Source organism: Juglans regia, chromosome 13 (genome assembly GCF_001411555.2).
Source record: "Juglans regia cultivar Chandler chromosome 13, Walnut 2.0, whole genome shotgun sequence".
NCBI lineage: Eukaryota > Viridiplantae > Streptophyta > Magnoliopsida > Fagales > Juglandaceae > Juglans > Juglans regia.
Window position 1 is genome coordinate 36047493 of NC_049913.1, and position 15927 is coordinate 36063419.

Below are 15927 nucleotides of genomic sequence, written 5' to 3' on the forward strand. Positions count from 1 at the left end.
ATAATAGCATACTATAGTAATTATATGGTGCCTTTTTTTTTAATCTTTATTTCGTATACGGTGCCTTTGTTTATTATAGTGATTAGTTGGATGTGGATATGGAATCATGGATGATGGGAGTACATGTAAAAATAGGACTTCCTTTTTATTTTTAATTTTTGAATGTATGTTAATATGTTACTTGTTTTATTTAGTTGTATTTTTTATTATAATCAAAAGTTTAGTAAGTTTGGATTGTAATTTTGAGAAAATTGAAATTTGAAAGCCCACAAATTTTTTTTAAAAAGTGGGACAAATATGAAGTTAAAAAAAATAAAAAAAAAAAGTCAAAAAATCCGACTCCGCTCTGACTCCGCTCCGACAAGTCGGAGTCGGAGGCAGAGCGGATTCTCTACATGTCGGAGTCGGAGTCGGAGGTTGGGCCCTCCGACTCCGAAAGTGTCGGTGCTCAGCCCTACTCTACACACCGTTTCGATCCCTTCTGAAAATATTTCAACACGCACCGTATCACCTTTTCCCCTTTATCTTCCTCTACCACTTGTATCAAGCCAACTAGATTAGTTTACATCTTGTTCGTTCTACTGATTTTGCATCACTGACAGAGCCCTCAGTAAGTTTTCCATCATCCCTACCACTGCCACCACCCTCCTTACACTTCTCTGCATATATGGCGACAACACGTCTCGTGCTAAGACAAGCAGGACCTCGAGTACAGGGTTTCTACAGTGCCTCCATTGGAGGTGCTTGCCCAGCTACACAGACTTCTCTTCCTGCCTCCCTCAAGACCTCTACCAGATTTCTCCACCCCCTCCCATCTCTCCCTTCAGGAATAAGAATGTTGTTTCTCCTACCCCCTTGTTTGAATTCCACCAACAACATGAAGGCCCCTTGGGAGTTTGAGCATCTCTGGGTTATGAAGCCCCTGTCTCCTCTGTGTGCTGAATAAAATTCCCTTCCTCCCATCTTCAGGCAGTCTTCCAGAGCTTTAGTGAACCACCATGCCGAGGCTAGCTCCAAGTGAAGACTCCTCACCAACTTCCAACCCCTTTCTATAATGTTCTCCCATCACCCAGTTCTAACTACCTCAAAGAATTTACGATCAATAATGACAACATTCAACTTGCTTGTATTCCTACTCATATTTGCAATCATCCCTCACTCAACCTCCCATGAACAACATCACCAACCAAAACAGACGAAAAAAACAGAAAAATTGTGCGGAGAGAAAATAAGGAGGGGAAAAATCAAGTAGGTATCACTCAGTACATTGCACATAACACAGTTTTTTAAAAATCAACCCTTTTACTTGTTGGGAAAACTGAATACGATTTAACAATGCTGGAGAAATGAGGAAGTTGGATCAGCCAGTCTTATGAAAAATTGTGAAAAGGAAAATGATTTAACACACTCAACAGACTTTTTTTTAAATAAAAAATGTACAATATACACAAGTATAGATCAAGTTGATTGACTGAAGTTAAAGCTCTTGAGGCTTCCCATTTGGTTATGAATTCTGTAAACCAGTCAGTGCACCTAGGGGATTGACAGAGAAAATCACAGAAGTTTGGGAAAAGGTTGACCGTCCTTGTGGTACATCATTTGAGGTTGGAAAATGCCTTTTTACATTTGGTTACATTAGCCTAGGAAACTCCATAAAGACTTTGTAGAGATCACTAATTATTGATGTACAAGGCTTGCCAAAGAAGGTCAATGATTTTGCCTGTGTGGAGTGAGGGGGTTGAGATCTAGGCTTACGGTAATTCTCAAATTTAAAGGATTTTTTTTTTTTTTGTGTTTAGTCCAGATTTAAAGGATCTTTAGTGGGTTTAGTATGGTTATTTCAGTCCAGTATTTATAAAACTCAATCCAATATTTAGTGGGTCTGTATTTGTTTGGTTTCTAAGAAAGTGTGAAGGGAAAGGAAGCGGTAATGTCAGTATTTTTTTGTTCTTAATATTTTTCTTTGTTTTCTTTTAATCTCAGCATTTCTGTAGAGATCAGCATGATAGAAATTGTCGATAAGATTGAAAGTTGAAGTTTGATTTGGGGGAAAATAAATTGGTATTCAATTAAAAAATGGAAGCTAGTTCTTCTGCCTGATGAAGAAGAAAGCAAGATTTTCAATTTTATTTTTATTTTTTACAAAAAGGGTCATGCGGGTTCGATCCGATTCTATTTTTTGTCGGGTCGGGTCGGACCGGTTTGACGCCATAAATTTGTTTTCTTGGATCGGGTCTGACACAAAACCAACTATATCACGTCGGGTTGCAGGCCTAATTGTGAGTTTACTTTTGTGAAAACTCTTTGTAACTAAAATATTTTTTTTTACAAAATAGGAGATAGCTAGTCATGAAGTACTCCTTATTTTTCAATTTTTAATTGAATATGTTAGAGTACACAGTGGAATACCTCAAGCACAACTTATTAAGTTGCTCCACAAGTTTATCTAGCTTGAACAAATAATCCAGTAAGTCTTAAGTATCTCCTCTTGGTGGTGAAGTATACTACATAGAATAATTTAGAGTAACACTCAACACATCTACAGTCTAGATACTTTGATCTCAAGAGAGAACAAAAAGAGAGATTCACTACTTTTTCATTACTATTCACAGATTATCTAAGATCACCTCAATATCGAAACATAGCTTGAAACTATGGCTCTAATTTCTAGCAAATAAGATACGCGATAATGTTCCTAATGATCTCAAACTTAAAACGGTTTATTCATGCTAGATCCTAGTTGTTTATTCAATCTCAGCCTATTATATGATTGTGAGTTTATTTTTGTGAGAACTTTTTATAATTTGAATTTTTAATTGAATACGAGCACTCAAACTCGAATTTATGATCCAGTTTTATTTTACGTTTATGAACAACTAATTTATTTTTCAAGCGAGTTTGATCTTGTTTCCAAAATATTTAATTTTCCTAAATAAACCTTTTATAGTATAATAAAAGAACACTACGTAGGTACGTACATGATATGTGATATATATCGACATAATTGGTGATAATTTATTTATGTTGTCTGACATTGTAATCGATCTCTACGAACGAACATCAAAACATGATACATGATAATTAGAGCTAGCAGTCCCACTCCGGAGAAAAGGGGGAGAAGATTATAATATATAAATCGTGTACAATCTTTCAAAACCCTATACTAGTACTGGTGGAGTGGCGCTGTTGCATGAGGAATCTTTGACACTTGGAATTAGCTGCATCGTCGTTGCTATCAGCAGCAGCAGTAGCAGTGGTTATAATTGATGATATATGATCTAATGGTGTCTGTGATTGGCAATTCTTGGGTTCCTTTCTCATCGGCCACTATACCTTTTGCGTTTGGAGCATCTTTGTTTTTACTCCCACAAGACTCTGTAAATGTCGAAGACAAGAAAAATAGATATTTATGATCATTTTTGTATGATAAAAATGACTATTTACGATAAAAATAGATTCATTTTAATTAAAAATAATCATTTTATTAAAAATAATTGATCACAAATAATCAATTTTTTTATAATATATGTACGTACTGATCATCAAGTCATAGCGAAACAATTAAACATGTATATATATATATATATATATATATATATATATGTATAATCAACACATCATAAAGATTAAGACATTGCTCTAAATACTGATCGATCAAGCCGCGCGCCATGTGCATTCTAGCTAGCTAGCTAGCACGCACATTACGATCGAGATATATTGTTCATGATGTACACAGAGTTGAAATAAATTGAGGATTGGGTAGACTATTTATATAATACATCTTTTGGTGTACTCATGATGTACAATATGTAATGAATTGGGTTGCAAAGTAAAGCAAGAAGATTGTAATAAAAATGGCTTAATTAATTGATTGCAAGCTGCTTACAGAGTAAACAGCAGCAAGGAGCCTTGAATCCCAGCCAATAGCCCAGACACTGAGGTCGCGACGTTCCATGATAAGCGATACGATTGAACCTTCCACCATCCCCATTAAGCATATCCAAGCTACCGGGTACATCTTCAACGTAAATGACTGATCTCCACAAGGATGCATGCCATATTTCAGAATATAATTTCATAATATAGAAATCATCCAAAACAGTAAATTAAAACTTGTATATATTTATAATATTACGCACTGCAATATAAAGAACTGGCCCAGCCACAGTTATTGCCTAGGAGCATTAAAGTCCCGGTGACCCAATGCTGATCTGCAGACTATGTGCTGGCTTTTTGGTGGCTTTGCGCTCTCCCTCCCCTCCCCTCCCCTCCCAAAAAAAAAAAAAAAGAAATTGACGAAGGGGCGTTTGTATTAGTACAATTCATCCGAATTTCGATCCGAAAATTTGGATATACCGAATTTTAAACCCAGGCCGAAATTTGGACCGGGTTAGACCCGGACTAGAACTCAGATGAAAAATCCGTATTACGAGTTCCGGATTAAACTCGGATTTTTTTTTAACATTGTTTATAAATTTTTTGAAAAGTAATATCAAAAAATAAAAATGAAAAAAAATAAAGAAAAGAGAATAGAAGAAGCGACGAACTAAAGTACAATTATTATATAAAAGCATAGAAATGTCGCCCTTGGAACTCGGAAGAGTCTTGGGAGTTGGGATAAAGCAATTAAAACACACAAGTCCCCATCTCTATCATCTGCTGTTGCACTAAAAAGGGACTGAACCCAAAGCCACGTTCTCTGTTGCACTAAAAAGGGAGACGTAAGCACTTGTCTCATTTCTGCATTTCCATCGTTGTCTTTTGTCAATTTCTTTCCCGGCATCCACTTCTTCATCGTTGTCAATTTAGAAGCTGTAATCCGAGACCGAGTTCTTCATCTTCCTGTCTTAGATCTTTGACTCTGCAAAACTCATACACATTAAAAAAAAAATTCAATGACTATGTAAGACTCTGCATGCATTGGGTCCAAGTTGTGCTTTTCATTCCAGTAAGGATAGCTCCCGGCATCCTTGTCCATCTCTGTTCTGCAAAGGGCGTGGAAGAGAGACTGAAGCACGGGATTCAATTGATGGGTCTGCGGCAAAGAGCACGGGATTCGGCTGTTAGTCTCTGCCATTGTTGATGAACTTGAGGTTCCAATGAGAGGGGAGACGAAATGCTTTTATTGGCATTTTAATGGAGGAAACGAAAGTCGAGAGAAGGAAGACAGAAACATGTACGTGGTTTCTGTGTTTGTTCGAAGGGTAATGCTGGGCATCAGCCGGAAGCCGCAGCACACCCTTCAGAAATTTTTTTTTTTTTCTTCAACTCAACACGGTGTGTTGAGGATGTAGGCTGATGTTTTTCATTTCTCTTGTTCGAAATTTTGAACTAACGTCTGGAATTGCTTTTTGTTTACGGATTGAACGCACAAGAAAAAAAAACCTGGGTACCGGGTTTAAAGCCGGGTTCTAGTTTAAAACCCGGAACCCGGCCCGGATGTACTTGAGTATTGTTGTGCAGGTACCGGGTCGGAACCCGTAACCGGAACCTAGTTATCCGGGTTTCGGATCTGGAGGAAAAAAGTCCGACTCGGATGAACAGCCTTACTTTGCACAAAGTCATCACCATGGTTCCCATCACCGTCACTAATGTGCCCACCACCTTGGGTGTACTATGTAACCTCTTAAAATTCACTATCTCTAACCTGATTAATTAATGAGACAATCATTGATTAATTAATTGCATTATTATGCACTCACAAGCAGTATAAACTGACATATATATAGATGTTTTTCAGGCTCATATCCCATGCAATCATCCATGCATAGAACTATTTTTGCTCTTTTTTTCCCGACTAAATTTCTTGCCTCTGCTTATAATTTTGCAAACTTAGGAATCATGATTCATGCATACTACTAAGGATGTATGTAACGCCCCAATAGAAGGCCAAAACCACATGACTTATACTCCAAAATGACTAGTCAATGATATAGTTTGAGCCCCATTAGAACCTTATAAAGAGCAAGAACTTCTCATTCCCAAGCAATGTGGGATCCCATACACCACTTACCCTTATTCTTATCATATGAGGTATCATAATCTCCCCCCTTAAATTCCCGACGTCCTCGTCGGGCTTGTCCTTCGTAGGTGGCACGGCTCAAGTCCCACATTTCTGGTTGGGATAGGCTCTGATATCATCTGTAACGCCCCAATGGAAGGCCCAAACCATATGACCTATACTCTAAAAGGACTAGTCAATGATATAATTGGAGCTCCATTGGAACCTTATAAAGAGCAAGAACTTCTTATTCCCAAGCAATGTAGGATCCCATACACCACATACCCTTATCCATATCATATGGGATATCACAGTGTAAATTTAAACTGAAAAATCGGTCTGGTCCATGACCGATTCTTGTAATGCGTAAACGGGCCGAAACCGATTCGGTTCCGATTTTAGAATTTCCCGAATTGGATTGGACTGGACCGATTGATAAAATATATATATATATATATAAATTAATATTTTATATATAAGTTTTATACAAAATTAAAATTATACAAAATATTATATATATAAATTTTATATATAATGTATAATTATATGTGAAAATTTTATATATGATATATATAATTATATATGATATATAAATTATATATATCATATATAAATAATTTCATATTATAATTTATAAATTATAACATAAAATGTTCATCTTAAATTTGAACATTTATGATTTGTTTGATCATATGCTATTAATATAATTATATATAAGATAATATTATTAAAAAATAAAAGTTTAATATTAAAAATAAAAATTTAATTGATCATATATTATTATTAGTTAAATAGTTATAGACTTATATATTATATATTATTATTAGTTAAATAGTTATAGTCTAATATATTAGCATATTTTATAGTCTAATATATTAGCATATTTTATAGTCTAATATATAATATATTAGACTATAATATATTAAATGTATTATAAATATATATATATATATATAGTTATACTAAATTACTATAGTCTTAAGTCTATTAAATGTATTACAAATATATATAAATTTTAATTATCATTTAAAAGAAAAAAAAACACATTAAAAAATGAAAATAATCAAATATTTTATAAATACGCCAAATGGCGCCGTTTTCCACTTTTCCCTACAACTAAACTCTAAAATCGTCTGTCTCGTAACTTCGTATAGCCTCACTTCTCAACCTCTTCTCAGTGCTCACTGCTCTCGCGGCTCGCCTCTCACTTTCTCGTCCGCTCACTCTCAGCCTGGGCGTCTCTCGTCCCTCACTCTCAACTCTCTCGTCTCTCACTCTCTCTTCTCTCAACTCTCTCGGCCCCTGTCTGTCTGCCGAGTCTTGCCCCCTCAACGGTAAGTTTTTTTTTTTTTGAAATTACATACTAGGATTTTTGGGGTATCTGAAGTGTAAAATTCATACTTCTACATGCAACGGTGTCGCATAAGCAGTCAGTCCCAAACGAACTTGGCGTCTCCACTCCGCAGTCTCTGAGTCTAACCTATATTCTGCAAATTATTCGCCGTTCCATTTTTCTAGTGCTTCTTTTTTTTTTTCCCTCCCAAGTGTGGCAATTGGCACCCAGAGGACGGAACTAAGCAATGGGTTATTCCAAGGATCAGTTGCTCGCTCGCTTACAGGTTCTTTTTGCAGCACCCCCCAATTTCGTTTTTTTCTTGCTGTATTTCAGCCTTTTTCTTTCTAGTTCAATTTGATCTGGGTATTCTTCATGTTGGCTCAGAATTCAATTTCCATGTTCGATTGGTGATTTCCGATATTTTTTGCTATTATGTAAATGAGCAACCTCCGCTGGTAACAGAATGAACTACTTTTCGCTTTGAAAATTTTAAGATATGAGTTAGAAGAAGAATGATCTTGTTGAATGTTGTGATACTTGGCTGAATTCTGCAGTGTTTTATTGGAACTGTGACAAGCGATTACTATTTTTTTTATAGTTAATAAAAAATTTTATTCATAGGGGCCATTATAACCGAAAGTAGAAAATGATGGACATTTAGACCATTAAAACTGAGGACCCCGCCCATAAGAACAAGGTTTTAAAAAAGAGAACTTTAAGCTCATCCATTGTCCTCTTGCGATCCTCGAAACTTCTATCATTTTGCTCCCGCCAAATGCACCCACACATACATATAGGGGCCATCTTCCATATTGCTTCCACTTAAGGATTGCCTTGGAATCCTCTCCAGCTTGCTAGAAAATCCACCAGCCTACAAGGCATAGGATTTAGTTTCATGCGAATCTATGCGGTTCAGGTTTATGCCAATGGGCCAACGGATTTGTATCATTTGGTTTGTTTTCTTTCAAGAGGCTAATATGTTTGGTTTTTTTTAGGAGCTTAAAATTGAGTTCTCCCAGTATGAACATCCTGTTGTCATGATGGTTGAAGCTCAGGTAAAATGATACTGATAAAAAAACAGAATAAAAAAAACTGTGCTGTATTCCTTCCTCTTTCATATGTACTTATGGTTTCTGAATCAAGAATATGTATTTTCTGGCAGGCAAAATATGTTAGAAATACTGGCGGTGGACTGAGTAAAAACTTATTTTTGAAGGTATGATAGTTTTAGACTTAGTACAGCTGCTGCAAAGTGTTAAATTTGGGCGTTTTTCTCTTGGTTGATGTAGTCTGTGGCCCAACACCTGGACTTGTATGTATATACAGGACAAGAAAAATAGATTCTATGTTGTTTCCGCTCTGGCAGATACTAAAGTAGATCTGAAAGGTATATAAATCTACACCTCATCGCATACGGGCAAGGCAAGTAGATTTTCAAGAGATGCTTGCCATCTCTGAATTCCTATTGGATTGGTCTTGCTCTTACATTGCTTCTATTTTTGTGGGCATTGATGGAGCAAACCGTTTCTTCAAAACTGAGCAGTTCTATCTCAAAGGCTTGGTTTGGGGAAAGGAGGTTTGAGAATGGCTCCTGAAGAAGCATTGGGTGAAATACTTCAGGTTGGTATAAGACTATCAGTTCAGCTCCTGCTACATGCCCCCTGTTTTGTGCCTACAATGACACGTTGCACCATTATGCTGCTCATTCCCTTTCAACCTAGTTTTTCTTGTTGCCAATAGTTCCATTCCTCTGCAAATACCTACATGTGAAGCATATTTAGCTCATATCTCTTCATTTTTGAAAATATATAAATTCTTTCTTTAGAGGAACCTTCCAGATGCAGTCCTGCATGCGTAAGCTCTCTCCTCTTTCAAATAAAGTTTTCTCTCACATATTGTGCATAGTAGTTTTCAACTTTTCATTGAGGAGCTATAAGGAGGTAGAGCCCTAGTCTGATGGCAGATTCAGTCCCTTTTTGTGATTGACAAATCCAAGCCTGATGGATTGACCGCATGGTAGTTTGTTTTTGGCTAGGGTGGCTAATATATGTCTATTACTACAAAGGATGACCATTTTCTTTTATCAGTATTATTTAATTATTTAACTCAAATGCTTTCTATTATGTGTATCTGAAGTGTACAACCCCAAGGGGTTGGCTCAAGTGGTGAAGGCCTTAGTCTTGGGTATCACTCCCTTCAATGTCCAAGATTCAATACACCATGGGTGTAAACAATCCTTTGGGGCGACACCCCCTGGTGAAAAGCCAGCGATCTAACCAGTTTCGTGTAGGGAAATTTTCGAGAGCGCGGTGCACGGGACCGGGGTTTACTCTGTAGGGGTGGATCCAAAAAGCCCTGCCCTTGGAGAGGCTCCCCGACATTAAAAAAAAAAAGAAAAAGAAAAAAAATGTATCTGATGTGTACATTTTTCATATGATTTATTTGGCTCAATACTCAGTACTACTCATTGATTTGACTTTAATCTGCTCCCTGATTTTATTGCTTGTCTTTTTGTTTTTGGAAGGTACCTTTGGGTTGCGTTACTCCATTTGCACTTATTAATGATTCAGCAAGGTATGAAGTAATTGTTAGTCACACTGGAAATTGAACTTCTTTCTGTATACTTTTTTGTTCAGACATGTCATAGTACTGTTACGTATGCCTTGAAGTTACATTTTTGCAAAATGATTCATATTCTGTCCAATATTTTTTTCGTTGTTGGAGGCGATGCATTGAAATCTGTATTAACGTTATTTTTTTATTAAAAAATTCTCCACTGAAGGGAAATTCTGGAGACTTAATGGGGAACCTTTCTATTATTGGTAGGAAGGTCTCTTCTTTTTTAGAGTTTTTAGAACTTCTGATTTTTTTTTGTAGTTCTCAGGCATACTTTTTGTGCTCTTCCTGTATTTAAATTTCTTTAATGAAGTCAATAATTAGAATAAAGAGCAAACATTTTTCTATCTCTAGACCAATACTATTTTGTGCAGAGTCATGCTTGTGAGGATAGAATTTCTCGTGTGAATATCGTAATTTAAATGGTTTCATATTTTATTCGCTGGCTGCCCCAAATGACATTTTTCTTCCACAGTAGTGTTTTCATGTGAATTTTGTAGAAGCTTCTATCTTCTTCTTATCTCCTAGTGATGCGATTAATTGTAGATCTGGATTGAAGGATACATTTCTAGCTTTATGAGGCTGAGCAATGTACCAAAGCGAAATTGGATATGCTACATAACAGTAGACTGCTTGCACTGCCTCGTAATAGATCTACTGACCTTTGGCAAATTAATGTCTTCCCCTTTAGTTATTTTACCTCGATCTTATAATAACAATGCCATCTCATTAAAAATTACATGCGAGCTGTATTTTTTAAAATAAGAATAGGGCATAGCATACCAAAACTGTGGAAAAGGAGACACAATTAGGACACTCATAAACACAAGAATAAAGACTGAAGTGATGCTAGCTGGTGGCAGATCCAAGTGGACTGTAGGCCTGCTTGGTTTAGATGGCTTCTTAGATGCTCCAGTGTCACCTAGGAACACACACCACACACATGTGGCTCAGGTGAAGGACACTTCATGGCGAACCTTTTTGAGATAGATAATGGACTCACTCAGTGAAATGTAGGTTTTATTTGTGGCTCATGATTGGGAGGTTGAGGCCTTTATTGGGTTTTTTAATCTATTGTACTCCACTAGTTCGAGAATAAGAGGTGAAGACAAACTGCTTTGGACTCCATTCAAGACAGGGAGGTTTAATGTCCATTCTTTCTATAATGTTCTTGTCCCTCATATTACCAACTTTTTTCCATATAATAGAATGTGGAAGACTAAGGTACCTCTAGGAGTTGTGTATATTGCTTGGACAGCATGACAGCATATATTGGGAAACTTGTATTTAATGGAACTAGTGTCCATGATTTTCTTGTTTCTTTTTCTAGTTCCTGACATGTAATAGGTTCAGTTTTTGTATACTTCCTGTTTACTTGGCTTTGCCTTGTTACTTGTCTACTTATAAAATAATAATAATAATAATAATTCATAAAAAAAGGACATATGTTGGGAAACTTATCAAAAAAGCATATCTTGGGAAGATTCTTACCATGAACAATATGAGAAAAGGACACATTGGCATGACTTGGATTATGCCTAGAAGCATAGTGGACCTTCTTAACTTATCGGGAGGATTAGGTGGTAGTCCACAAATGAGGATTTCAAGACTTTCTTTAACACTCTCCTTATGACAGTATCCATAGACTTTAATGGGCTTCATCTACATGACTATCTTGTATCTATTTCTATTTCTAAGAAGATGACTTTCTTGCGCACAGCTCGTTGTAAGTGAAATGCACCATCGAGCATTTTTAAATGAGATGATTATTACTTATAAGAAAAGGTTCCCTTTTTGGTTTCATTGATTGTCATTGTTGAATTGGTTTTGGTACAGTAGAATTGTCTTGTCAGTCAGTTTTTATTCTTTAGTTAGGGTTAAGGGTAATTTGTTTGTAATCTTTCTGTGCCAGACTTTCATGTGCATTAAACCTGAATTAAGAAAAATTCCCACAGATATCATGTAACTTTTAACTCCCTTCTCTCTCTATCTATCCCTCTGGTCCTTTATTTGCAATATTTATCTGTATATTCTCAGTTTCGTCTTATCTTCTGTCTTTGCACTGTGAAGACATGTCTCCCTGTTGTTGGATCAAGGTTTTAAAGGCAAGGAGCACTGCTTATTCCACCCACTGTCAAATGACATGACAATATGTAAGTTAGAAGGGGTTTGTAGAAACAGAAAATCTCTGGTCATTTTTTTTATCAGATATAATTTCAAAACCACTTTCATCGTGGTTATTTAGCATGCTAGGTTGTTTAACATGTATCTTGCAAAAGGGTTTTGAGGGTATAGGCAAAAAAAGAGAGGAGATTCTACTTATAAAAAGAAAAAGGAGGCTCTTCTTGCACGGGTCTAGTAAAAAGTGTATCCCACTGAATACTTCCATTTTGGATTTGCACAGTCTCTGCCACACATACATCCTTACAATTAGCAATACCATACGACTTCGGGTAAGATATCTTCAAAGGCTGATCCCACAACACACATTGTTTCAAAAGCCTAACATAGAACCAACACCCGCCACAAATCTGATAAATTTTGACATAGAATCTCATCACCTCCGTTGTACCTCCTTTATGGTATAACGTCATAAACATTTAACCAATAATAGTGGACAATATATGAAGTTTGTTATGTGACAAGTAATGCCCCGTCATTCCATGATCCCAAGAAACTCCATGGTAATCTTGCCTAGTTCTTTTGGAGTATAAACTCAAAAATGTAGTTTGAACTTTTCTTGGGTCATACAAGATTAAAAAAATAGGAGATACACGTCAGCCTTTTATGTTGCATAACATGACTTTGTTGTGTCAAGAAACTAATTTGACTCATTTGAAGAAAACATAGGAGTAACTTGGATGGAAATTCTTTTATAGATAGAACTGAAATCGGGGGGTGATTTCAAGGAACAAGCATATACTTTAGGGGAAAAAAAATTTCATTTAGTTTCATAACAGATTGAAGAAAATGTTACAGCTACAGAAATTCATATGTACATACATAATGGCAACTATTTATCTATGAAAAATTATGGGAAGTCAACCCCTTGTGTTTTGTATGTGAGCTCCATAAAAACCTTCTGTGAGGGGTAGCATTACTCAAAAGACTTTGAGTTCATTTTCAACTTTTACCTGCTGCTTACTTCACAACATTTGGGTACATGGGAGGCTGCACCAGTAAATGAATTTATTGGTAAAGATACATGCATTTTGTTTTTTATTTAGCCCCTGACACTTGGTTTCCTACTTACAGCTCTTAATGTCTGTGAGCTCGACAAATTTCTAAGATCAATTGGCAGAAACTCCTCATATGTTGACCTGGAGGTGATTTGGGATTTTTTTTTTTTAATGTAGGTTCAACAAATAATTCTTTATTTTTTTGTGTGATTTAATCTTTTTTTTGTTTCTTTTGGGTTTTATTTTTTTCAGGCTAATCCTCCTGTAGGGAAAGACAATCCTCCTGATCTAGCTGATCTTGTTCCATCTGATTCTATGGTTGTACCAGATCTCCTGGAAAAAGCAGCTTCAGTTCAAGGTCCTACAAAAGATCATGCTGTTTCAGTTAGCAAGTCCATGGAAATTACTGGTACCTTTTTTCCCCAAAATATGATATTGCCACCCAATCATGTGCTTGAACAAAGATAAAGATATGAATGCTTGTGTATTTCATATTTTCCCTAATTTGGAGGACTATCTGCATGGTGAAGATGCAAAACGTTGCAGTTAGGAGAATGATCATTTCTTGTATTGTTTTTTGTGGCATTCATTGTACATGATGTGAAAATGAGCTAATTGTCTTGGTTGCATATGAATGTTTTTAGACGTGGGGAATTTTCTAAAATCTTCTTTAGCAGTTGCCCTTGCTTCTCCTATATCAGCCGGTTATTCTTTCAAACATGTTATCACATCTGAAAGGATTGTACGAACCACTGGGGCCCCGTATTATTGCTCGGTTTTATGTTGCTGTGCTGAGCAAACAATTGCGTTGGTGTGGTATGTGCAATTTTCTTTGTGGGCCATGAGGGGCTTAGGGAGACAATCTATGCAAAGCCCCTTGATTTATGCCTGGAAGCAAGCATCTTAGTCAAACAATCGGAAAGTAAAAAATGTTAGATTGGAAATTCATGAGGTATTGCATTCTCAGATAAGAGTATCATTTTTTCCTCCCAGGTGATGCGGGGGAGGCAGGTGTATATACAAAGTCTTCATCTTAGATTTCCTCCCAGGTGTTGCTCATTAATAATCTTTGATACTTAAATTGGTTTGATACACATGGTGTTGAGTAATCATCTTCAACAATTGAAATTGGTTTAAGTTTTTTCAAGTGTGTTCTATTCAGCTAGACCATTGTTTTCTGACATGCCAGTCACCAAATTGATTCCAGGGAAAGGCCATTTCCTAGTTTCTCTCTCTCTTTTTTGTCCCCAAATAGTGATTGTGGTATTCTAGCTACTGTCTTTCCTGATATAGGATGTTCATACCAATATGCCAATATGGTGGTCTCTGCACAAAGCAAGCATAAATAGATGGATGTGATGTCTAACCTAAACCTGTGCGCCAAATACATGCCATATGCAACTTAACAGTGGCACATGCAACCTATGCAAGTGAATCAATGCACCATGCAACTTCCTTGAAGCTGCCCATTTATGTTCGTTTTTAGATCAGACTCATCTATTAGGAGTTTTGATAATTATTGAGTTGAATATAGTCAGTTTTTTGGGGAAAAAATATTCTTTTTTCGGTGGGGGGGGATGTTCCAAACTTCATCCCAGAATGTTTTGTTCTTAATCATTGTAACCTAATATACTAATTATTTTTTATGCAGCAAAAGGTGCTGAGCCATCCAAAAAAGTTAAAAATGTAAAGGACAAACCTGTTGGTAGCGTGCAACCATCCAACTCGTTCAAAGATGTTGGGCAATATGTGGAAGAGATACTGGATAAAACATCAGCACTATTACTTTCAGAGGTAAGCATTTTTTTCCTGTTCTTTTTTTCCGCAAAGAGATTCTTCTGGATTGTGCTAGAGAAATCAAATCATACAGATAACTGAGGACACTATTAAGCAACATGGAGAGCGGCTAGGAGCTGTTGTATCAAATTGTATCAGAGAACGTCTTAGTGCTGAGTTGAAGGCAGATACTGTAAGTATTTGGATACAGCAGTTGTATTTTTACCTTTTCAAACATTTATTCTTTTTCGGAAAAGGAACAGTCAGTCATGACACCTTTTTCTTTTTCAAACATTTATTATTTATCCTTAGTTTGAAAAGCAGCAACTGAACATGGCAATTTTATAGAACACATGGCTTGCATGTTGAGGCATCGGTTCCTTGCATTATTATTGGTCGTGATTGTGGAAAGCTTTTTCATGTAATGTTATGGTTCTACCATGTTCATGATTATCATTATTGCAGAGGTCATACCTGAACGCAGCATACACAGAAGGGTTTGGTGTTGCTCGCATGATGTTCCAGAACACTGGTTCTCGCAATCAGTTCACGTGTTTGTGAACTTTGAAAAAAAAAAAAATGCAAGGGGAGTAAAGGTGAGCAAGGAATTAAGCTGTTCAACTTTCCTTGCCAAACTTTCGATTGTTAAAATGCTAATTGCTTTACATTCATATATACATTTGATAGAATATGTACTCGCTCAACTGATTGCTATCCATGATTATTGATATCTGTCCAACTGGCTTTGGATGTTTTGGATTTTATATTCCTTGATCTGTTTTCATGGTGATAAATGGATGATCCATGTCATGACCTTGGCTCCCTTGATGGATTCCACGACAGTAGCTAGCAGAAATTAAGTGCGTTTCGAGAGTTAATTACCTTTTGATTAGTTATGTGCTTCGAATTTTATGTAGCTGGCCATAATGAAGTATGGATTCTTGGTGAATGAATAAATCAGTGTGCTATTGGCATCAAATTTTATCTTATAAATCAGTGTGACATTGGTATGTTTTTTC

General features: G+C 36.3%; 1 protein-coding gene across 5 annotated transcripts; it reads left to right on the forward strand.

Moving 5' to 3' along the window:
- The first annotated feature begins 7113 nt into the window (after positions 1 to 7113).
- On the forward strand, positions 7114 to 15672 carry LOC108997227. Of its 5 annotated transcripts, none has more exons than XM_035684238.1 (13): positions 7119 to 7335; positions 7432 to 7620; positions 8333 to 8392; positions 8500 to 8553; positions 8664 to 8724; positions 8881 to 8957; positions 9862 to 9911; positions 12024 to 12106; positions 13209 to 13279; positions 13385 to 13541; positions 14784 to 14926; positions 15003 to 15101; positions 15374 to 15672. In XM_035684238.1, exons 2-13 carry the CDS (start codon positions 7582 to 7584, stop codon positions 15467 to 15469), a joined length of 990 nt encoding a protein of 329 aa, XP_035540131.1. In that variant the 5' UTR covers positions 7119 to 7335; positions 7432 to 7581; the 3' UTR covers positions 15470 to 15672. The 5 variants fall into 5 exon arrangements, with proteins under 5 accessions (XP_035540132.1, XP_035540131.1, XP_035540133.1 ...); XM_035684240.1 differs by having other exon boundaries at positions 7131 to 7335; positions 7520 to 7620; XM_035684241.1 differs by having other exon boundaries at positions 7131 to 7335; positions 7547 to 7620.
- Positions 15673 to 15927: the final 255 nt, after the last annotated feature.

What these genes read in the sequence shown, in the direction of transcription:
- LOC108997227 (XM_035684239.1), top strand. Translation starts at nt 7,582, where the DNA reads ATGGGTTATTCCAAGGATCAGTTGCTCGCTCGCTTACAG. An exon ending in AGTTGCTCGCTCGCTTACAG is followed by an intron (nt 7,621 to 8,332) that starts GTTCTTTTTGCA and finishes GGTTTTTTTTAG; the next exon opens with GAGCTTAAAATTGAGTTCTC. An exon ending in CAGCACTATTACTTTCAGAG is followed by an intron (nt 14,927 to 15,002) that starts GTAAGCATTTTT and finishes CAAATCATACAG; the next exon opens with ATAACTGAGGACACTATTAA.